General features: G+C 39.7%; 1 protein-coding gene across 1 annotated transcript in view; it reads left to right on the top strand.

Moving 5' to 3' along the window:
* ALDH1L2 (aldehyde dehydrogenase 1 family member L2) overlaps positions 1–23,891 on the top strand; it is a 65,935-nt gene that overhangs the window by 12,721 nt on the left and 29,323 nt on the right. Inside the window, exons 3-13 of the mRNA XM_012469194.3 lie at positions 2,320–2,554; positions 4,412–4,577; positions 6,602–6,703; positions 7,915–8,004; positions 10,578–10,712; positions 11,898–12,023; positions 12,553–12,644; positions 14,733–14,880; positions 20,366–20,485; positions 21,065–21,192; positions 23,341–23,491. Coding sequence (XP_012324617.2) covers positions 2,320–2,554; positions 4,412–4,577; positions 6,602–6,703; positions 7,915–8,004; positions 10,578–10,712; positions 11,898–12,023; positions 12,553–12,644; positions 14,733–14,880; positions 20,366–20,485; positions 21,065–21,192; positions 23,341–23,491 — 1,493 coding nt within the window. The remainder of the gene's footprint in view (positions 1–2,319; positions 2,555–4,411; positions 4,578–6,601; positions 6,704–7,914; positions 8,005–10,577; positions 10,713–11,897; positions 12,024–12,552; positions 12,645–14,732; positions 14,881–20,365; positions 20,486–21,064; positions 21,193–23,340; positions 23,492–23,891) is intronic.

Raw genomic sequence — 23,891 nt, forward strand, 5'->3', positions numbered from 1 at the left:
AATATAGATTTCATTTGGGGTGGCTATGTGTTCAGCTAAACTAGGGAAATCCATTGCTAAAGGCTGAAGGGGGATAACTAGCAGTCTCTGCCATATACACGAACTTCAGAAAGATTGCAAGCATATGACTTCTAGACCTTTTAGAATGAATCCTGGGAATCAACTCTTCCCTGGTGCCTGGTCCCAGGGTCAGGACCCCCTTTCCATTGGTCATGGGCCATTTGGGCTCATGGCATAACTCAGAAAAAGAAAAACTACCAATCTCACTTATAGAGTCACCTATACAAAGTGATACAGCATGTGGTTAACAGCATATGTTCTGGAATCAAGGAACGAATTCTGACTCTGCTATTTACCAGCTGTATGACCTTGGGCAAGTTGTTAATCTTACTAAGCCTCAGTTCAATGGTAGCTACCTCTCGAGGCTACTATGAGGATTAAATTAGATTAATGTACACAAAGTGCTCACGCTACGCCTGGCTCATAATAAGGAAGCATTGATGACAGTAGCTGACTGTTCCTGTGAGAACAGGAATAGTCAACTAGGACAGCCAAAAACTGAAACGGAAGCCCAACACTTGGATGTCTCAGCCTGTCTCAGTGGAGTACATTTTTTACAATGAAGACTTCTAAGTTTCCTCCACCAGTTTTTCTTTGTCACGTGATCTTTCACAATTTTCTCCCATGATCACATTTTTTTACCACCATTTATCCATTTTCCTGTCATCTGATATGAGTTAAGTTTTTTGAACATCTTATGAACATTCACGTTTTGTGAACATTATTGTGCTGATCTCTCCGATTCTTCCAAATGGATTGAACAGGGGCTAATCCTGATGGTTGGGGTCCTTCAGGACTTCCTGCCAGCATTTAGGTTTTATGGTGGAGGCATCATCTCAGCCTGAGTCAATGAATTTTGTTGTTCAGATCTAGGAGAAAGGAAAGTGACACAAAAATGCAGATGAAAAGCTTTAAAGACTTCTGGAAATTGCCTAAAATTAACATACATGCTATTATATATTAAATATATATAGTATATTAAAAATATATATACTATTACATTATAAAAGTATTATATCTTACTATATTATAAAACATATATAATATAATATATACTATCATTTCTGTAATATATTTATACCATTATGTATTAATAATAGTATATATATACATATATATTTATAGACTGAAAAAATTTTTAGAGACAGGGTCTTACTTCATTGCCCAGGCTGGAGTGCAATGGAGCAATCACGGCTTACTGCAACCTGGAACTCCTGGGCTCAAGTGATCCTCCTAAGTAGCTAGGACTATAGGTATGTGCCACCACACCCAGCCAAATAAATTAAAAATAAATTTTTTTTTGGTAGAGACAGGGGTCTCATTATTGTCAGGCTGGTTTCGAACTCCTGGGTTCAAGCAACCCTCCTCCCTTGGCTCTCAAAATGCTGGGATTACAGATGTGAGCCACTGTGCCTGACCAATTTTTAAAATATATACTACTTATATATAAAACTGTATACTTAAAGACATATATATATATATAAATACTTAAGGTATAAGGCACATAGTAAAAATGACATTTCATTATGGAATAAATAGGCTTGTGCTGTTTGCACTTTGGTGGGCTGTTCCATTTTCATATGGGATTAGGATGGAGCCATTTGTTTGGGAGGGGACAGCACTCTTCTCAGGAAGGAGACCTTGGTCTGTTAAGTGTGGCAAAACCCGCAGCGGGAGCTGAGCATGTATTCTACATTCTTGGCCTCTCACCTTCGTTAACTTACTTGTTTGGTGAACTTGGGAGAAGGCAGTAGAAAAGCTCAGCTCAGCACTTGCGCTCTTCATCTTTCAGGATCTGCCTGGTTGGCAGGGAGAATGTGTTCTGGTCTACAGTTTGTTCTGCACAAGGAGGGGAGAGATTCTTGGCTTTCTAACTGTGCCAGGGGTGAATATGTTAAATTGGTGGGTGAAGTATTGGCATTTGGCTCCAAATCTAAAGCTATGTTCTTAAAAGGTTGTATCAGCAATAAAGGTACCATTTCGATCTAAAAAAGAAAAAGCTTTCATTAAAATCTTAAAATATCATCTAGCCAAAAACTTTTCAGTTCTAATTTATTATGCCTTAAGTATATAGATAAGTATCACCTTAGTGTGATACAATTACAACAGGTGAAATTCTAGTCACAATCTAAATTGTTCTTCACCATGTTTTATTTGTAAATATTTCATGAAACTGTAAAATTACAATATGTGAATTCATAGCAATGTAAAATTATGGCTAACTTGTAAAAAAAAAAAAATCTTCTTTTTTATGCTCAGCTTTGGTTGCAGAGAAAGATGGGACCCCTGTGTTCAAATTCCCTAAATGGAGAGTCAAGGGCAAGACCATCAAAGAGGTGGCGGAGGCCTACAGATCTGTGGGTGCAGAGCTGAATGTGCTCCCTTTCTGCACTCAGTTCATCCCCATGGATATAATTGATAGTCCAAAGCATGGCTCTATCATCTATCACCCATCCATCCTGCCCAGGCACAGAGGAGCCTCTGCTATCAACTGGTGAGATTTTCTCTTTTTACTTTTTTTTTTTGAGATGAGGTCTTGCTATGTTGCCCAGTCTAGGTTCAAACTCCTGACCTCAAATGATCCTCCTGCAATGTAACTGAGATTTCAAGAGTGTACCAGAACACCCAGTGAGACTTTTTTAATTACAGAGAGGATGAGTCTATTTCCACTGCCTACCTGTTTTTTACCTAGGCGATCAAGAAATAGGCATGCGTGAACAACTGTGAGGTCCTGATTGGTTACTACTATTGCATGAATTCCCCTGAGATCTAGACATACTGCATGAAGCAGGACAGCATTTCGCAAGAATAGCCTATGGAGTACTAGCTCCGTTACTGACTGTTACTAGGTATTGAGCAAACAAAGGTTTTATGATCAGTAAGTTTGGTTTATACTGGATTTTTAATTGCTAGATTCATTTGAGCTATTAATACGGGCTTTAGTGTCAGTATCAAAATCCCCTAGAGGAAATCTGAATACACAATGTTCCCAAACTTATTTGACCACGGAAATTGTTTTTTTGCATAGAGCATCTCAAGTACATTTCAGGAAATGCTGAATTACTTGAAATGATCATCAAGTAATTACTTGCAATGATGAAATGATCATCTTCATTGTCCATCTTCCCCATTCAACTCCGGGCTTCTTGAGGACTTTGTCTAACATTTGTATTGCAATTTTCCAGTGTCAAGAACAGTGGATGGTAAACTGTGGGTACCTAACACCAAAGGGACACAATGCTGTGGGTTAAGGTGGGCCTTCCGACCCTTTCTGCCTTCTCTCCTTTACCTTCCCGTCTTCCTAATATTCTTCAGTGTCAAGTTGTTGGAATAAGCCGGAAGCCTACACTTGGTTTAAATACAAGCCTACACTTGTATTTAAATTTTGATTACATGAATTGATTTCTTTTTGGCTCTTATAAATAAGACACTATTATTTAGTAAATATCTTTGCACTTAAACTTGTATTTTTTCTCACTTTACACTGTTCCCACATGCAGCATCATTGGATCAAAGCATATCAATATTTTCAGAATCTTGATAACAATGCCAGTTAATTTCTTAGTATTTCTGAAGAGTTAATGATTGATTGATTTAGGTCTTGATTTGTAGCTCAGAAGTAAAATTTATTTACCTCATGGGCATGGCTGACTTACCATCATACTCTCTCTGTATTAGCTTACTCTCTGATATGCTTTTAGATGTATTTATTCACAGATCTAGCTTATTGTTTGTGTTACAAGCTTCTGGAGGGCCAGCATTTTTCTCATAGGCTAAGGTTCATAGTGCACAAAATACAAATAGTTGAATTAATCAACCGTCTTATACTATAATTTATGTAGAAAATCTAGAGCTAATTCTAGTCCTAAATAAATCTTACACCTGAATTAATTAGCACAATTTGAATTAATAATCAGTTCTGTTCTTCACATTCCACAGAGTATCCTATTTTATCTTCTGTTCTTATTCTGTCTAATACAGGGTCAAGTTCAATGTAGGAATTGAACCCAAGTGGGCAAATTACTTGATCCTGAAGTAGAAAGCTGACCCCTGGGAGTCAGTGAGTGGTAGTAACGATAGACTCTAATGCCTTTTTGATTTCACTGCAAGTCATTACTATACATTAACAAGAAAGACTGAAGATATGAGGATGTATTATATAAAACAGCAGTACCAGTAGGCAGTGCTTTTTATGAGCTCTGACATCTCCCAGTTCTACTGTTAGTTTCTTATGGCAGCTTCATTCATTGTCTACTTTTCCATTATAACTCCCTTACACTTTAATATCACTAATTCATCACTTTACGATATAGTTAACCAATATTTTAAATTAAAATTCTTCTTTTCACAGGACTCTAATTACGGGAGATAAGAAAGCTGGGTTTTCTGTTTTCTGGGCTGATGATGGCTTGGATACAGGACCCATCCTTCTTCAGAGATCATGTGATGTTGAACCCAATGATACAGTGGATACGCTTTATAATCGGTTTCTCTTTCCTGAAGGAATCAAGGCCATGGTTAGTATATTTTGCCATCCAGAATTTAGTAAACCTTTAAATATTTTTGAAAACATTTTTTCTTTTATTAAGAAATTATCCATATGAATTTTCACTAAAAATATAAAATTTAAAAACAAGGCTGGGCATGGTGGGTCACACTTATAATCTCAGCACTTTGGGAGGCCAAGGTGGGCAAATCACAGGGTCAGAAGTTCGAGACCAGCTTGGCCAACATGGTGAAACCCCGTCGCTACTAAAAATACAAAAAATTAGCTGGGCGTAGTGGCGGGCACCTGTAATCCCAGCTACTCGGGAGGCTGAGGCAGGAGAATTGCTTGAATCCGGGAGGCGGAGGTTGCGGTGAGCTGAGATAGTGCCACTGCACTCCAGCCTGGGCGACAGAGCAAGACTTCATCTCCAAAAACAAACAAACAAAACAAAATTAGGTTTTCTTTTTCTTAACTAACAGGATGGTATATTTAGGATGGAAATCTGAACTTTTCAATTTCTTAGTCTAAGAAACTGACTTGTTCTTCTGAGAGCAGTGATCCAATGGATATAGTAGCATTTAAACAGCTCCATTTCTTTTGCCAAATACTTGAATCTTCAACCTGGCCTACAATGATTAATTGTAAAGAAGTATATAGAATCTGAAGACATTTTGCTATGTAATTTGTTATGGAAATGTAAAAGTACTTTAAATTAGCCTCTGTAACAGGGTGAAATTTGGTGTTGCTGTATTTATTCAGAGGCACTCTGGGGCAAAAAAAATCCCAAAACATGTATACCATCAAATAAAAATATTGAAATATTAGCCTGTAAAAATATTGAAAGCCTCAGCTGATAATTTTGATGTCATTTAATTTTTTTCAGAGCTAGTATGAGAGAATACAGTAGTAGCCATTGATTTAGGAGGGAGGAGAGCAGTACTTTGCTTGTATCATTTAATGATTAAGAAAGTAGGGCTCTGATGTCAGAAAGAACTAAGCTCAAATTTCCATTCTACCTCTTCTTTGGTGTATGACACCAGGCAAGTCACTTAGCCTCTTTAACTTTGGTTTCTTCATCTATACAGTGTGGATAATACCACCTGACTTGCAGGGCAGCTGTGAAAATTAAATGACATTATTTGTGTAAAGCATCTGGCCCACGGTAGCTAATCAAAAAATTATCATTATCATTACAATCAATATAATGTTATGTGTGTTCAGTGACATTTGCTGAAGCTGAAATTCTAGACCTAGTTATAGCCTAGATGGAGGTGGGTGGACTGAGCTGTAAACTTGGCTCTGTTCTCCTATGGCTCCCTCCATGCATTCTTGGGTGGGTTGGTCAGCAGCTGTGAGTCCTTAGAGAGAAATCTGAGAACTTGAGCTCACATAGGCCTCCCAGTGAAAATGGGAGGCTGTTGACTCAAGGCAAATATAAGTATGACAAAGAAGAAAATGCATGATACTTCCCAAAGGCAATCAAACTCATGGATAGATTTTAACTTTTTTTATTCCATGTGTCCTAAACTAGAAAGCAAGTTGAATTTATTAAATACAATAAGGTATCATTTTTTGGAATCATCATGATGAGTAAAATAACCCACAAAGACTTATAATTGTATTCCTAATATTTCCAGTGAATCACCCAGAGAAGTGGCAGTTTGTTTAAACAAAGGAGTCATTTTTAAGAGGGCAGACTTCTATTGGCAATAGATAGACCTGGACACAAAACCTGTTTCTGACACCTACAAGCTCTCCCTGTGATCTCGAGCCAATTGCTTAGCTCTTTTTCTAAGCCAGTTTATCATGTGTAAAACAGGAATAACAATATCCACCTTGCAGGATTTGTGTTATGTTTACAAAGGATATTTTACATAAAGTAGCTACCACGCTGCTCATCAGGACGGACCTGAAGAAATGGTAGTTATCATCATACTCCGACTCTCTGAACAGCTTTATAGGTAGTAATTCTGTTATGCAGAAATTTTAGTCAAATAGATCATGCCATTGTTGATCACTGGGCTGTAACACAGGTGACGTCTTTGGCCTTAGGTAGAAGCTGTCCAACTCATAGCTGATGGAAAAGCTCCTCGTATTCCGCAGCCAGAAGAAGGGGCAACATACGAAGGTATCCAGAAAAAGGAAAATGCTGAGGTATTTATATCAACTCAATGACACATCTCAGAGTTCATGGCCTTCTACATTTCAGTAGTTTCCCACATTCTATGATCTTGCCAAAAGTTAGATCTGCAAGCCAGTCTGCCCTAGCCCTACCTGTTAAGTAGATAGGTAGCCAGACAGAAGCAGGAGACAGGAGTCCCCTAAAGAAAAAAAAGTCTGGGAAGACTCACGTCCGAGAGACCGCCCTAAACTTGCATATTAACAGTATCTCTAATGCTGGAGTGGGTGGGCACTTAGTCAAATGTGCACAAAAAGGAGAGGTGATACTATGCAAATGAACAAACAAGCAAATAAAAAATGCCCAGAAACCCCTCTTAAGACTGACTGCTCAATAATCCTTCACTTCAGTAAAATGTCAAAATATTGCTAGCTACATGCTAATGAAAAGAGCAAAACAGATATTCCTTAAAAAAAAACCTGGCATGTTGGGCACACTGGGTGCAGTGACTCATGCCTGTAATCCCAGCTCTTTGGGAGGCTGAGGATGGAGGATCACTTGAGGCCATGAGTTCAAGACCAGCCTGGCCAACACAGTGAGACCCCTGCCTCAAAAAACAAAAAACAAAAACCTGGAGCCATAAGGACGGCTTAGGGCAGAGAAAGAAATTCCAAAAAAAAAAACACAGACGCAATAGGTATAGATTTGGCCACTACACGACCTTCCTGTGGTGACGATAGTAAACAAGACAACCATCAGGTAATAGTCATACCCAACACCAACCCACACATACACACCAACTAATAATATGGAGGGTCCCATAAACCTGAGACAAAATCTAGGTGCAGAGAACTAAGACAGATCACAAACAAACTAGAAAAAAAAAAAAGAGGCAGAGACTTAACAGAGGTGGGAACGTAAAAAACAAAAGTCCAACCCAATAAAAACCCAGCATAAAGCTCTCCAACAGCTACTGGCCTACTCCCCTCAACAGTCCACTCTACTTCATCTTTACAGAGCATACTGTCCCTTTAAATAACCCTCTGCTTTCCATTGTCCTTCAATAAAGTCTCTTTTGCTAAATCAGCCACCTGACAAAATACTTTCTCCAAATAAAACTAAGAGGTAAAAATTCCTTTACTTCCCAATAACATACCCATTTTTGCCTCTGATGGCAAGAAGCGTTTTTTATTACTGTTGAGGTTCACAGTCTAGGAAGCTCAGCCTGTGTTTTGTGCCTTCCTAGATTTCTTGGAACTGGTCTGCTGAAGTTTTACATAATTGGATTCGAGGTCATGATAAAGTCCCTGGAGCCTGGACAGAGATAAATGGACAGGTATGTTCTAGGGACCACCTCCCCTCAACCTCCAACCCCGATTATTACCTTTGTAGGAGGTAAATTACAGATAAATCTGGGCTTCCCATGGTTCTTCCTTGGTCATGAGGCGGGTCTGTGATTCACTCTCCTCTTTATTCAGCATGTATTGAGCATTTATTGTGCAGCAGACACTAAATCCAGCCCTTGATCTCAAGAAGCCTGCAGTTCTATGGGGAGTGCAGAGAAATAAATGAACACTCTCAGTGCAGTAAGATAAATGCTATCATGGAGGCTGGGACTCAGGCATATTAGGAAAGGCTTCCTAGAAAAGCTCATTGCAGCCAGGCACGGTGGCTCATGCCTGTAATCCCAGCACTTTGGGAGGTCAAGGTGGACGGATCACCTGAGGTCAGGAGTTCAAGACCAGCCTGACGAATATGGCAAAACCCCGTCTCTACTAAAATTACAAAAAGTAGCTGGGCGTGGTGGTATGCACCTGTAGTCCCAGCTACTATGGAGGCTGAGGCAGGGGAATAGCTTGAACCCGGGAGGTAGAGGTTGCAGTGAGCTGAGATTGTGCCACTGCACTCCAGCCTGGGCAACAGAGTGAGACTCTGTCTCAAAAAAAAAAAAAGAAAGAAAGAAAAAGAAAAGGTCATGCTTTGCTTGAACTTCAAGAAGAGTTAACCAGGTTGAGAGTAAGACAAAGAGGTGAAGCCCCAGAGATGAGAGACTCCAGCACCTACTCAAGGACTTGCAAAAGGAGTTCAGTGAAGCCAGGGTCTGGACTGTGAGGACAGCATGGGAACAGCTGAGGCCACAGAGGTGAGCAGGGGCCTGACGGGTCTTCTATCCATGGGTAATTGACTCAGCCCAGGCTGTCAGGTTTCACCTCTTCCAGGAGGTTTCCTGATCTCACATGTCCAGTCTGCCAGGGTCAGATGTCCCGTCTCTGGGTTCCAGCAACACTCTATCTACCTCCGGTATGGCATCTCATATATTGTGAGGGTCTCTTTATCTATCCCCCACAACACTAGACTGTGAACTCCTTAGCAGCAAGGGGTTCATGTGATTGTCTTGATAATCTCAGCAGTTAAGCAGGATTCTGGGTACATACTAAGTGCCAATAAAAATTCATGGGATCAATGGGTGAGCAAGGGAGGGAGTTTAGTTTAATGGTTAAGAGTGCAGGATCTGGGCCAGGCACAGTGGCTCATGCCTGTAATCCTAGCACTTTGGGAGGCTGAGGCGGGTGGATCACAATGTCAGGAGTTTGAGACCAGCCTGGCCAACATGGTGAAACCCCATCTCTACTAAAATTAGCCAGGCGTGGTGGCAGGCGCATGTAATCCCAGCTACTCGGGAGGCGGAGACAGGAGCTTCACTTGAACCTAGGAGGTGGACGTTGCAGTGAGCCGAGATTGTGCCACTGCACTCCAGCCTGGGCAGCAGAGCGAAACTCTGTCTGAAAACAACAACAAAAACAACAAAAAGAGTGCAGGATCTGAAGCCAGAATGCTTCTATTAAGATTCTGGCTGTCCCACTATTTACTGTGTAACCTTGGGCAGGTTACTTAACCACTGGGTGCTTTGGTTTCCTCATTGTAAAATGGGACTAATAATACTACCTCCCTTAGGTTAAGCATAATTGTGAAGATTAAATGTGTTGGCTGGGCGCGGTAGCCCACACCTGTAATCCCAGCACTTTGGGAGGCTGAGGTGGGAGGATTACCCAAGGTCAGGAGTTCAAGACCAGCCTGGCCAACATGGTGAAACCCTGTCTCTACTAAAAATACAAAAAAAAAAAAAAATACAAAAAAAAAAAAATTAGGCAGGTGCAGTGGCATGCGCCTGTAATTCCAGCTACATGGGAGGCTGAGACAAGAGAATCACTTGAACCTGGGAGGTGGAGGCTGCAGTGAGACCACATCACTGCACTCCAGCCTGGGCGAAAGAGCAAGACTCTGTCTCAAATTAAAAAATGTTAACTCATTTAAGTACTTAGTCCCTGGCCTAGAGTAGGTATTCAACAAACCATTATGGCATAATCATAATAGTGCTCCATAAATGATAGCTATCATCCTAGGATTGCAATCATAAATCAGTCAGTGTCAGCATCTCTTGGTTACGGTCTGGATCCAGTCCTGTTTCCATGAATGGACTCACAAAGCACCCTGTGCTTCTCATCACTTATCACCCTACACTGTAATAGTCTGGTTATCACTCTGCATTGCCCCTCACTGATGCCCACTCCAGCATCTCCCCACCTACCCAAACCCTACCTTCAGGCTATAAAGCCTGAGAGCTTTTTTATCTTATTCACCTTGGTATCAATGTGCATATGTGATAATGAATACTCATGTCACCTGGATGTGGGGCATTTTGGAAACTCTCCAATGACATATTCACAGACAGTCTCTTGCGTTGTCATTTCTACATATGTTTGAGACAGCTTCTCCCATTGTGGTGTCTCAATTTTATTACAGATGATAATCTGAACTTCAGTGTTTTTGCAGGGAATGATGCTTGTACATACCACTGTGAACAGCTTTTCTCCTGATTTTACAATCTGGGTTTGATCTCTTTACTAGATGGTCACTTTCTATGGCTCGACATTACTGAATAGCTCTGTGCCTCCTGGAGAACCACTGGAAATTAAAGGTGCCAAGAAGCCTGGTCTCATTACCAAAAATGGACTTGTTATTTTTGGTAACGATGGAAAAGCAGTGAGTGTTCAATACGGCTGCCTATGAAATAACCTTTTGATTTTCTTCTATAACCCAAGCTATTAAGGGAATAGCTTTCACAAGGTAATCTGGCTTTGCACTGGGATATGGGGAGGCTAGGACATCTTTACCCCCATTGCTGGCTGGGGAGGAGCTGGCTCTGAGTGTCCTGATGGAGATGAGGTGTCTCAGGATGGGCCCCACAGACCTCTATAGGCTGTCTTGTGTAAAGGAGAAAGAGGCTGGAATTCAGTGGGGAGACAAGGGTGTGAGTCCCTGCTTCCCACTCTCTGGTCTTGGGCAGGATGATTCTCCCCTTTGAGTCTGTTTTGCCATCTACACAACAGAGAGGAGAATCTCTCATCTGTCTGCCTTTCCACTGCCTGATTCTGGGAGGATCAAGTGAAATGGATGTGGCCCTCGTCAGATGCCCCTTGCCACTGATCCACCAGGCAGGTGCCACCTACACTGCCTATGCTCAGGAGGGTTGGCCCTGGGCCTCAGTGTGCCCTTGGAAAGCTTCCCAATGAAGCATGCAAAGATAATTTGTAGCTTACGGATATTTCCCAGTTGCTGCAGGATAAATCAGTTGACTGTAGGCTTAGAGTCCTGCCAGTTCTGGGTTCTACTCCCAGCTCTGTTACTTACTATCTGTGTGGCACTGAGCAAATTACTGAACCTCATTGAGCCTCCTTTTCTGTATCAGGGAATAGTAATGGCATCTACCTCCATCAGCATTTATGGGATTAGGTGAGATCCTTCAGCACATGCATGCATCCTTTCTTTTTTAGCATCTGTGCTGCCGAAGTGAGCACTCATGCATGCATTCTCCAGCATGGTGCAGAGCAAGTGCTCAGAGGCAGCAGCTGCAGAGTTGCGGCAGTACTAGTGGTGTCTGTTATTTCATAATAGATTCTAGACACTCAAATACCTACATCTGAGTGTCAAATTTTCCAGGACTTATTTTCTATTTTGAGATGTACCTATCTCTAGACCTAACTTTCTCCTTTCTGCTGCCATCATTCAAATGCCATTTCAGCCCTTTTACACATAATGATCAATGCTTTTAATCCATATTTTTCCAAATAATCTTGCCCTTATTTGCATATATCTATAAGACTCCTCCCACCACACTCACTTTTGTATTGTCCTAATTTTTATGGTTTTTTTGTTGCTATTTTGTAGCTGATGGTGAGAAATCTGCAGTTTGAAGATGGAAAAATGATTCCTGCCTCTCAGTACTTTTCAGCGGGTGAGACGTCAGTGGTAGAACTCACAGCTGAAGAGGTGAAGGTGGCAGAGACCATCAAGGTGAACACATCATGACCTTAATCTTACTGTTACCTTGGAAAACTGAAGCATGTTTGTAACTGGTACCATTGGTCCTCAAAGTAGTGGGATCAGAACTTTATTTCCTCTTTTTTTGTATTAGCTGCAAGAGGAAATTCATATGCTCAAACATAGTACATACTAATTGATTTTTCACATAAGTCATCCAAGGCAGTTCCAGGTTGGCATGAGGGTTAGGGGTAAAGTCATTCAGGGACCCAGTTTCTGTTATTTTCAAGGTCTCCCTGGGGGACATCTCCATTCCAGACAGCCAGAAGGGCAAAGGAGCATGTAGAATGGTGTGGAGGAGGTCCTCATGGGCCAGAACTGGGGTGGTGCAGGTTACTTCCACTCCTGTTCATTGGCTGCATCTAACTTGGAGAGATGCTGAGAAATGTGGTCAATCTGTGCATACAAGGTGAAGAGGAAATTGGTTTGGTGAAGAGCTAGCCAGTCCCTGCCATGTTGTTCTACGTGCCACTTTCCTTACCAAAGTTTCCTTTTTGTGTAGGTCATCTGGGCTGGAATTTTAAGCAATGTCCCTGTTATTGAAGACTCAACAGACTTCTTTAAATCTGGAGCAAGCTCAATGGATGTTGCTAGGTAAAACCACGACCTTATGACTCACTAGGGATTTCCTCACTAGGAATTTTGACTTTGGCTTTGACAGTGAAATTTACATTCTTTGTTCTGGATTTGATTTCCCTATCATACCTATATATGGCACATCTCTATTCTTCATCTTTTTCATTGTTGTTTCCATGGTCAAGCAGACATATCTATCTGTTTAGTTCTCCTTGTTGCTAACCAGAAGTTGTTTTCCTATCTTCTGTATACCTAAAAAAGCAACCTTTAGAATTGTTTGCATCTTTTAAAAATTTGTCCTCCCAGTTTCTTAGCTAATTTTCCTCCAGTATGACATCAGAATTGAGAAGCTCTGGGTGAGAATGCTGGGGAACTTCCTATGGAGCCTGATCCAGAATATTATCTGAATAATATCTGATACCTGATAATAATAGTATTACTAGAATAATATCTGATACCTGATATTAATTATGCTTTCCCAAAAATCTTTTTTTCTTCCCCCACCAGGTCCCCCTGCAAATTGCCCAGTAAGATAGATCTAGAATGAGGGTTAACAGGCTATTTGCAAGGACAAGTGTAATCACCCTATAGTCAGAATTTCTCCACAGAGGTTTAGAGCAAGTTGAAAGGGCTGGAGTCCCAGAAAGCCTCCTCTATGGCAAGAAAAGTGGACCAGGATCCTACTGGTGCAGCATCTTGCAGAAGTGTTTTTCTTTGAGTTACTGGGATAATGAGACAGCTGGGAGCTCACCAGGGGCTGTGTAGTCCCTTGATGGTGGGTACAGCGAATAGAAGCTAAGAGGATTTGATCCCAAGCTACACTGTGGCCATTCACTAATTAAATAAGATAAAAATGTTCCTCCTCTTGACAAAATGCTTCATATTGACAAAGCAGTGTTCCTGATGAATATTCTCTCTCCTTACTCATTTACTTAACAACATTGATTGAACATTTACTACATGTCAAGAACAGTTTTAGCACTGGGGATATAGAGTGTAAACTAGACAAGGTCCCTTTATTCATGGAGGTTTTATTCCAGAAATCAAAACAATCATTTCAAGAGTGTTTTCAAAAGTCAAGAGTTTTGGTTCCTCAAATTATAGATTTCTCAGAGCTGTGATTCATGAGTTCCCAGAAACTTCTAATTAGCTTAACTAAAGATTTTAATACTACATTATGGTGATTCTTATTACAGATAGTGTATCACTCTGTCACCTAGGCTGGAGTGCAGTGGTAGGATCACAGCTCACTTGCACTAGCAGCCTTACACTCCTGGGCCAGCCATCCGTTCATCTTAGCCTTTCTAGTGGCTGGGATTACAGGCATGAGCCATCACACCTGGCCTCAGTACTGTATTATTAGCACTTTTTTTTCTTTTTGCTAGCAAGATACTTCTGCAGGAATTACTCATTTTCTGTTCGAATGTCCAGCTTACCATAATCATCTGATATTATTATCTTGATTATAAAGATATCATCTCTTTTAGAGAATAAATGATTGAACAACAACCACGGTGGACTTTCCACACTGTACCTCGCACGCTACTGCTACTCAAGAAATGTCAGATAACAGCTGTAATTTGACAAACTAACAGTGAAAATCAAAGGACTGGAAAGACTTCAAAAATTATATTGACCTACTGCGTGGTTCCAGCTAGTACCTATGTTAACTATGTAATACAAAGAAATGTCTATCTTATATTTGTAATTTAGAGAAAATATTCTACAATATGACAGTCATCTCTCATAATCTGTACAGTTAGGAAGTGTCTGTTTCTTATTCCTTGAGTATATATGAAAGGAAAGGAGTTGACTTTATATGCTCCTTGCTATCTTGCTTATAAGTAATTAAAATATTTTTGCCTTGATTTCTTTTATTTTTAGTCATGGATAAAGTTTAAAAAAACTGCCACTGTCCTTCAAGATATATTTTTAATTTCTTGCCCCTAGTCTTATCAATTTCTCTGATGAGTACCACAGAAGATCTCATAGGATATAAATAGGCATGTGATGTCTTACCTCAAAACAGCTTGACAAATGCAAATAACACAGTCTTGCTAACCCCTTTTAAAATCTAAATAATGCGAAACTGGTTCTTACTTTAAGGCTGGTGGAAGAGATCAGACAGAAATGTGGTGGGCTTCAGTTGCAGAATGAAGACGTCTATATGGCCACCAAGTTTGAAGACTTTATCCAAAAGGTCGTGAGGAAACTGAGAGGAGAAGATCAAGAGGCGGAGCTGGTTGTAGATTATGTAAGCCTTTCCTTGATGTTACAACACGAAATCAGTGAGATCCATACGCTATAAAAGAACGCTGTGCCTATTGCCCATTTGTTTTTATATTTATAACCTTTAAAAAATAACAGCTTTACTGAGATCTAAGTCAGATGCCATAAAATTCACCCTTATTTTTTTTGATACAGAGTTTTGCTCTTGTTGCCCAGGCTGGAGTGCAATGGTGCAATCTCGACTCACCGCACCCTCTGTCTCCTGGGTTCAAGTGATTCTCCTGCCTCAGGCTCCTGAGTAGCTGGGATTACAGAAATGTGCCACTATGCCTGGCTAATTTTGTATTCCAGTAGAGATGGAGTTTCTTCATGTTGGTCAGGCTGGTCTCAAACTCCCGACCTCAGGTGATCCGCCCACCCCGGCCTCCCAAAGTGCTGGGATTAGAGGTGTGAGCCACCATGCCTCGCCCAATTCACCTTTTAAAATGTATATTTTGAGTGGTTTTTAGTATATTCATAGAGTTGTGCAACTATCATGCCATTCAATTTTGGAACATTTTCATCATCCCAAAAAGAAGCCCTGTACCCATTGGCAGTCATTCTTTACTGTTTCAGGCCTACCTCGTACAAAAAATGTTCCAAAATTGGATAGCATGATAGTTCCTAGAAAACATTAATCTCTCTTCTGTCTCTATGAATTTGCCTATTTTAGAGATTTCATATAAATAGAATCAAATAACATGTGGCTTTTTGTTTCTGGCTTCTTTCTCTTAGCATAATGTGTTCAAGGTTCATCCACGTTGTATCATCATTTCATTCCTTTTTCTGGCCAAATAATATTCTATTGTATAAATATACCACAGTTTGTTTATCCATTCATCAGCTGATGTACATTTGGGTTCTTTCTACTTTTTGGCTATTATGAATAACGTTATAAAAATTCATATATAAGTTTCTGCATGAACATATGTTTTCAAGTCTCTTGGGTATATACCACCTAAGAGTGGATCCGATGAGTCATATGGTAACTCTATGTTTAACTTTTTTGAGTAACTGCCAAACTGTTTTCCAAAGTGGCTACACCATTATATAATCCCACCAATGTATGAGGGCTTCAACTTCTCCATATCCTCGCCAATATTTGCTCTCGTCTGTTTTTTCTCTTTTAGCTGTCCTAGTGGGTGTGAAGCGGGATCTCACTGCAGTTTTGATTTGTATTCCCTAATGCCTAATGATGTTGGGCATCTTGTCATACACTCATTGGCCATTTGTATTTCTTCTTTGGAGAAATGTCTGTTCCTTCAAATCCTTTGCTCATTTTTAAACTGGCGTGTCTTTTTATTGCTGAGTCCTAAGAGTCCTTTGTATATTTTGGATACTAGATCCTTATCAGATATAAGATTTGCAAATATTTTCTCTCATTCTGTAAATTTGCTGGAAACTTTTGTGAGTGAGCTTTGACACACAACAGGTTTTAATTCTGATGAAGTCTAATTTATCTATGTTCTTTTACCACTTATGCTTTCTATATGTCTTATCTGACACCTTTTTGTTCCTGTATTTCTCCTTCACTGCCGTCTTTTGTGTTAAATATGTCTAGTATGTCTTTTTAATCCCTTATTTTTTATTTTACTATATTTTTAAGCTATTTTCTTAGTGGTTGCTATGAGGATTATAATTAACATTTTTTCTTAAAATAGTCTAGTTCAGATGAATACCGACCTAATATCAATAGTATAGGAAAACTTTGCTGTAACATAGTTGTTATGAACTCCCCTAATTTGTGCTATTATTGTCATACAAATTATGTCTTTATACATTATGAGCCCACCAACACAGTTTTATAATTATTGCTTTATGAAGCTGTATTTTTAATGAGATAGAAAGAGTTAAAAATATATTTGTACCAATGTTTATATTTACCTATGTAGTTACCTTTACCAGTGCTCTTTATTTCTTCATATGTATTCAAGTTAACCGTCTAGTGTCTTTTCATTTCAACTTGAAAGATTCTTCTCAGTATTTTTTAGGCCAGGTATGCTGGCAATCAATTTTCTGTTTTTGTTCACTTGGGAATGTTTTAATTTCTCCCTCATTTCTGAAGGATGTTTTTGTTGGGTATAGAATTTTTGGATGGTATTTTTCTTTTATCCTTTTAAATGTTTCATCATATTGCCTTCTGGCCTCCATGGTTTCTGATGATGAGTCAACTGTTAATTTTATTAAGGACTCTTTTGTATGATGAGTTCCTTGCTGCTTTTGAGATTTCTTCTTTGTCTTTTGATTATTTGTTATGATGTTTCTAGGTGTGGAGGCTTTGAGTTTTCCCATCAGAATTTGTTGAGCTTCTTGGATTGTGCATTCTTGAAATGTGCAAGTTAATGTTTTTCATCAAATTTAGGAAATTTTCAGCCATTCTTTCTTCAAATATTTCTCCTCTCCCTTCTCCCTCTCTTCTCTTTCTGGTTCTCCTTTTATGCATATGTTGGTATACATGATCATATCCCACAAGTCTCTGAGGTTCTGTTCATTTTTCTTTATTCTTATTCCTTCCTGTTGTTTAGGCTTTTCACCTGCTTGAATCTGCTGTTGGGTTCCTCTAGTGAATTTTTTTATTTCAGTTATTGCACATTTCAACTTCAGTATTTTTATTTGGTTCTTTTTAAAATAATTTTTATCTCTTCATTGATATTCTCTATTTGGCAGGACATTATTCTCTTAGTTTCCTTTAATTCTTTAGACACAGTTTTCTTTAGTTCATTGGACACACTTACAAAAGCTTATTAAAAATCTTTCTTTAGCAAATCCAAAGTCTAGGCTTCTCCAGGGATGGTTTCTATTAGCTGCTTTTTCCAACTGTGTGTAGGCCATACTTTCTGTTTCTTTGCACGTCTTGTAATCTTTTGTTGAAAGGTGGCCATTTAAAATAATAGACTGTGGTAACTCTGGAAAGCAGACCTTCCCCCCATCTCCCTTTACAACATTTGTTGCTGTTGCTGCTACTGCTTTTTTGTTGTTGTTGTTCAATGACTTTCTTGATAATTCTGTAAAGTCTGTATTTTTTACTGCTTGCCACTGCTGAAGTCTCTTTTTGGTTACCTTAATGGTCATCCAATGATCGGGCATAGATTTTCTTAGACACCTTGAACCAATAAGCCTCCCAGCCTTTGCAAGGGGGCTGTCTCTGTGTGTGCTGGGATACACTTTCAGTGTGTGCTCCAACAAGCAGTTTACAACTCTGCCTTAGCCTTCACACTTCCTGCCTGCACAGAGCCTCAAGGTCATCCAGAGTTAAGAGATAAGGGCCTTCTGAGTTCCTTCTTGGGCACGTGCACAAGCCCTGCATGTGTATTGGCCTTCTGGATTCCCAGGAATATGTCAGAGCTTTTCAGTGCCTCCTATAGATATCTCATTCCCAGTTATTCCTCTTAAATTTGGTCAGCCATTTGTTAGTCTCAGTTAATATCACTGCTGTGGGCAGCTGCAATATTAAATAATTGCCACTAATTATTTTTGACAAATGACCCAGGAATAGGGTTGTTTGTGCATAACAAGCTCTGAGTCAGAACAAATAAACACAAGCCCAAGCCAGGGATGGAAGTATATGCCTGTAGTCCCAGCTACTCAGGAGGCTGAGGCAGGAGGATCACTTGAGTTCAGGAGTTTCAGGCTGTGATGCACTTGATCACACCTGTGAATAGCCACTACAGTCAGCCTGGACAACATAGGGAGACCCTGTCTCTAACAACAGAAAATCTCTGAGAGTGGAGCTTTTCAGGGAGCTTCTAGGAAGGCCAAATAGTAACAGTTTTTTGGGGATAAGGCTTGTGGAGAGCTCCAGACCCATTTCATTGCCATCAGTGGCTACTAGGCTGCTGGTTTTCACAGCTACCATAGTTGCAATGATGGTTTTTCAAGGATATTGCAGAGCTTTTGAGAAAGATGGAAATAGGGCATTTAATACACCACAAAGCTCACTTTTCTTACTGTGATTCAACTATTCTTCTTGAAATGGATTATTGCAAGCCTTTGGTTAATTTCCAGAGTTCTGAAAGAAGTGATTTTAACAATATTTTCTAGTGTTCTCATTGCTTTTATGAAGGAGTGGATTTTCAGAGGTCCTTACTTTACTGTCCCAGAAGTTCTTCTCATCCATTTGTTTTTAACAAGAATTTGGAAAATCTGGAAAGCAGTTTAGCATCATCTGGTTAAGAACATGAATTTTGGAGTCAGACCAACCTAGGTTTGAATCCAAGTAGCATGACTTACTAGCTGTGTGACCTTGGGCAAGTTACTTAACTTCCCTAAGCCACAGTTTGCTCCTATTATTACCCTCCATTATATTATTTCCTCCATTATTATTACGCCATTTATAGGGTATAAAATTTGATTCTCCCAGCAATTCTCTGTGGTGGATATTATTATTATATAATATTATTGTTATTATCCTATAGATTAATTATTATTATTACGTGCAAAACATTCTAGTATGCACGTAATATGAAACATGTCTTCTGTAACTTGATTTATATCACATGATTTATAGGGTAATAATGTTATATAATAATAAAATATTATATTATATTATATAATGATAATATCTACCTCAGAGAATTGTTAGGATAATCAAATTAGGTGCTACATGTAAGACATTCAGCATATTCCCAGAATGATAATATTAGAAAAGTGGACTGTTTGCAGGGACTGAACACATCAATTCCCATAAAATTTCCTTCATTATATTCTACATAAACACAATGGAAATAGCTCATAGATCATGAGCACTCTGCGGGAAAAGGCAAGAGACCTTCTTCCTAATTTTTGTTTCTTTTTAAAGCATTGACAATTCCTCTATATGAAATAATTTTTTTAATAATTAAATTTCCTTTTAATACTTTGCATTGACATATTGCCTCAGTTTTTCCTCACAATAACTATGAAGCCAGTATCATCATCTCCATCGCACTGTTGAAAACAACTGATCCTCAACAAAGTTCATTGACTAACTTCAATTTTCTTGCCAGCCACTGTGAGAGAGTACAATTTAAGCAACACATGTGTAACAGACAAAAAGTGAAAACAGTGGAAACCGGGAGGGACTTAAGGAAAGCAAACTTAAAATGGCACCAGTGTAAAAGGAAACTTATTGACAAAGGCATTTTAAAGGATTTCAGTGAAAGCAATAGCTGCGCTCCACCAATGCCGCCACTAGATGGTGGTATTTCCATTATCTAGAGGTCTTGTGCGTTACCTTTCATCTGCGTGAGAAAGAAAATCTGAGATCTCTGTAAAGCCTGGCCTAGAGCACTTCCGTCATCGCAGCTTCTAACCTCCTGGCCAAGGCAAGCATCTTGAGGGCCAAATCTCACATATACATATCTTCTGTACAGTCGGAACTAGAATTCCACTGACTTCTCCCTCTGCATGAGTAAATATGCTTCTTTATTGCTGTTTAACATCAAATCGTTAAACACAGAAATCTATTGAATCTATTGATATAATTCTCTCAGGTTTCAAAGGAAGTCAATGAAATGACAGTAAAAATGCCATACCAGTGTTTCATAAATGGACAGTTCACAGATGCAGAGGATGGAAAGACTTACGACACTATCAACCCAACGGATGGATCTGTGAGTAATTCTTCAGTGTGTGTAGTGATCACTGGTCATGGATTTTTAGTTTATACACTGTGGTAAAATAGGCAGTCTTAAGAAGCTCGATTATTCTCTTGCTCTGCCTCTAAGCACTTACACAAATGGACTTCATGCTTTTCTTTCAATGACTCAATTCTGGTACCAGCTGCTATGAACTGTAGTAACCTATTTTATAGAACATTTATGATGAACTTAGACAGGTAGCTTTACGTATACACATCAGAGGCACTTATCTGCATAGAGCTATATGTGAAAAAATTTTCAGACTTTGAAGACTCATGGCAAGAAATTCAGCTTTCCTAAGGCACTGTAAGAACTAGAGTCGTCTGTCTTCCTAAATATGTTCTTCCATAAAGTAGTATGACATGAGAGGTACTAAATTTCTGGTTCACAATTTTCATATTAAAACTGTTCTTTTTCTTTACCATAGTACTGGATATACTCATTTTTCACCATAATATTTTTTTAATACCCTATTTTTTTCTATTAATATTAATTCCAAGAACCATATTTTCATATCTCTCATGTGGCCTATTTTTACTTACCTTGAAATAGATAATATGCAAAGTATCCTACGCTTCTTTGGCGGATGTTGATAAAGCAGTAGCAGCAGCAAAAGATGCTTTTGAAAATGGCGAATGGGGAAGAATGAATGCAAGAGAAAGAGGAAGACTGATGTACAGGTATTTTTTTTTTTTGAAAGCAAGTCTAGTAGAGACAGGGTTTCACTATGTTGGCCAGGCTGGTCTCAAACTCCTGACCTCAGATGATCTGCCTGCCTCAGCCTCCCAAAATGCTGGGATTACAGGCAGGAGTGGTAGCATGTGCCTATAGTCCCAGCTACTCGGGAGGCTGAGGCAGGAGAATTGCTTGAACCTGGGAGGTGGAGGTTGCAGTGAGCCAAGATCGCACCACTGCACTCCAGCCTGGGAGAAACAGCATGACTCTGTCTCAAAAAAAAAAAAAAAGAAAAAGAAAAGCAAGTCTACTGCCTTTGGATACTGACTTACATTGCCAAGATTTTAAAAATTCCTGCAAAACATTCTAGTATGCACCTAATATGAAATATGTCTTGTTACTTGACTGATATTAAATCCCATATATGTGCGTTCCTGATTATGTTAGTACGCTTGCATCAGGCAGGGTCCCAGCTGGAAAAGAAGTTTAATAAAGAACTGTTTACAAAGATGTGGGCAAGGTCAAGGGAATCCAATAAAGGATAATGAAGCATCCAGGCAGGGCTAGCAGCAGGGGGAAGCTGCTATGCCTTTAAGGTCTGAAGGGACAGAGGAAGGAGCTGTTACTGGAATCTGGCAAGATCTGCATCTATAGGAGAAAACCACTCTCCAGTGGAGGGACATGGCAGCTTCTGAACCACAGCCTATCAGTGAGGGACCCAGGGAATCCAATTCCCTGACAACTTTTTCCTTCAGTGCACCAATCTCCTGCGGGTGCCTCCCAGTGGCCTCTCATTGGCCAAGCCCAATGTGAGAGCAAGGGAGCCAGGTGATGTTGTCTGTAAAGGTCATTCACCAGGGTCAAGGTCACATAGCAGGGTGGAGAATGGATACAGAGAGTGGCAAGTGGAGAATATCTAGCACTCCATTGTTATAAAAAACAAATTTTAGATCAACTTGATGTGTAAGGAGTAGGAACAAGGAAGAAAAATAATAAGGACTGGGAAGAATATTATAAATCAGTAACTAAGGATATGAGGAGTAATTAGATTCAATCATAAATTCCATTTGCTGTTTACCTAAAATAAATATCTGACCTAGATCAAAAGATCTCTTAGAGCAATGATATGATTTGACTGTGTCCCCACCCCACCCAAATCTCATCTTGAATTGTAGCTCCCATAATTCCCCTGTGTCATGGGAGGGACTCATGGGAGGTAATTAAATCATGAGGACAAGTCTTTCCTGTGCTGTTCTTGTGAAAGTAAGTCTCACGAGATCTGATGGTTTTATAAAGGGCAGTTCCGCTGCACATGCTCTCTTGCCTGCCACCATGTAAGACATGCCTTTGCTCCTCCTTTGCCTCCCACCATAATTGCAAGGCCTCCCCAGCCCTGTGGATCTGTGAGTTAGTTAAACCTATTTCCTTTACAAATTACCCAGTCTCAGGTATGTCTTTATTAGCCGCGTGAGAATGAACTAATACAAGCAAGATCTGGAAGAAAGACTGTGGGAGGGGGATTTCAAGCTGGACTCTAGAGTGGCTCCAAAGGAACAGCTCAGAGAACCACCACAAATACAGAAGAAAAACAAATAAGAGAAGTTGAACACAAAAGATGAATTTTTACTATATCATAGTCATTATATAGTCCTGCACTTACTTTCCCATAAAACTGAACACCAAACAGAAATCTGTTGTAGTACTTGTAATTCATTCTGTATGTTTCTATCTTGTCTCTTCAGTTAGTGTTAGAAATATTTTTGTGCCAACCAGAAATCCTCAAACGTTCATGGGTTCTCAAAAGGTGTGGGCTGTACTCCAGTATCTCCCTGCATATTCATGAACTGTCCACATCCCCACTGTTTTCTATCTTCTTGTTTTACCATGGCTCAGTCATTGTTCTAATTCTTACACATATTTGAGGCAAGTTGTACACACTTCCAATACCTGCTGCTTCTCCTTTGTAATTCTTGAATGATTTATGAAATTATTTGTTTACTGCTTTCTTCCCTACTGGACCATGATCTCCATAAGGGCAGAGATCTGATCCATATGTGTTTACCTCCGAATTCTCCATTCTTAGGATACTGCATTCTATGTAACAGAAGCTCAATCAGTACTTGTTGAGTTAATTTCTTTCACTGACTACACAGACTTGCCGACCTACTGGAAGAGAACCAAGAAGAACTGGCAACCATTGAAGCCCTTGATTCAGGGGCTGTCTATACCTTGGCTCTGAAGACTCACATTGGAATGTCTGTGCAAACATTCAGATATTTTGCTGGCTGGTGCGACAAAATCCAGGTAAGCACAAATGTTATTTGTTTTGAAAGAAAAAGGGACTAACATTGATTAGTTTGTACCAGGCACTGTGTCAGATCCTCTTTTTATGAAGGATTTTTTACACCAACATAACAGGGTTGCCTTGGTCCATTTTATGCTGCTATAACAGAATACCTGAGACTAAGTAATTTATAAAGAACAGAAAGTTATTCTCTCACAGTTCTGGAGGCTGGGAAGTCTAAGATAAAGGTGCCAGCAGGTTTGGCCTCTAGTTTTTTTTTTGTTTTTTTGTTTTTTTTTTTTTGAGATGGAGTTTCGCTCTTGTTACCCAGGCTGGAGTGCAATGGTGCGATCTCGGCTCACCACAACCTCCGCCTCCTGGGTTCAGGCAATTCTCCTGCCTCAGCCTCCTGAGTAGCTG

The sequence above is a fragment of the Aotus nancymaae genome, unplaced genomic scaffold (assembly GCF_030222135.1).
Source record: "Aotus nancymaae isolate 86718 unplaced genomic scaffold, 86718_ANA_hifiasm-v0.15.2.pri h1tg000021l, whole genome shotgun sequence".
Classification (NCBI taxonomy): domain Eukaryota; kingdom Metazoa; phylum Chordata; class Mammalia; order Primates; family Aotidae; genus Aotus; species Aotus nancymaae.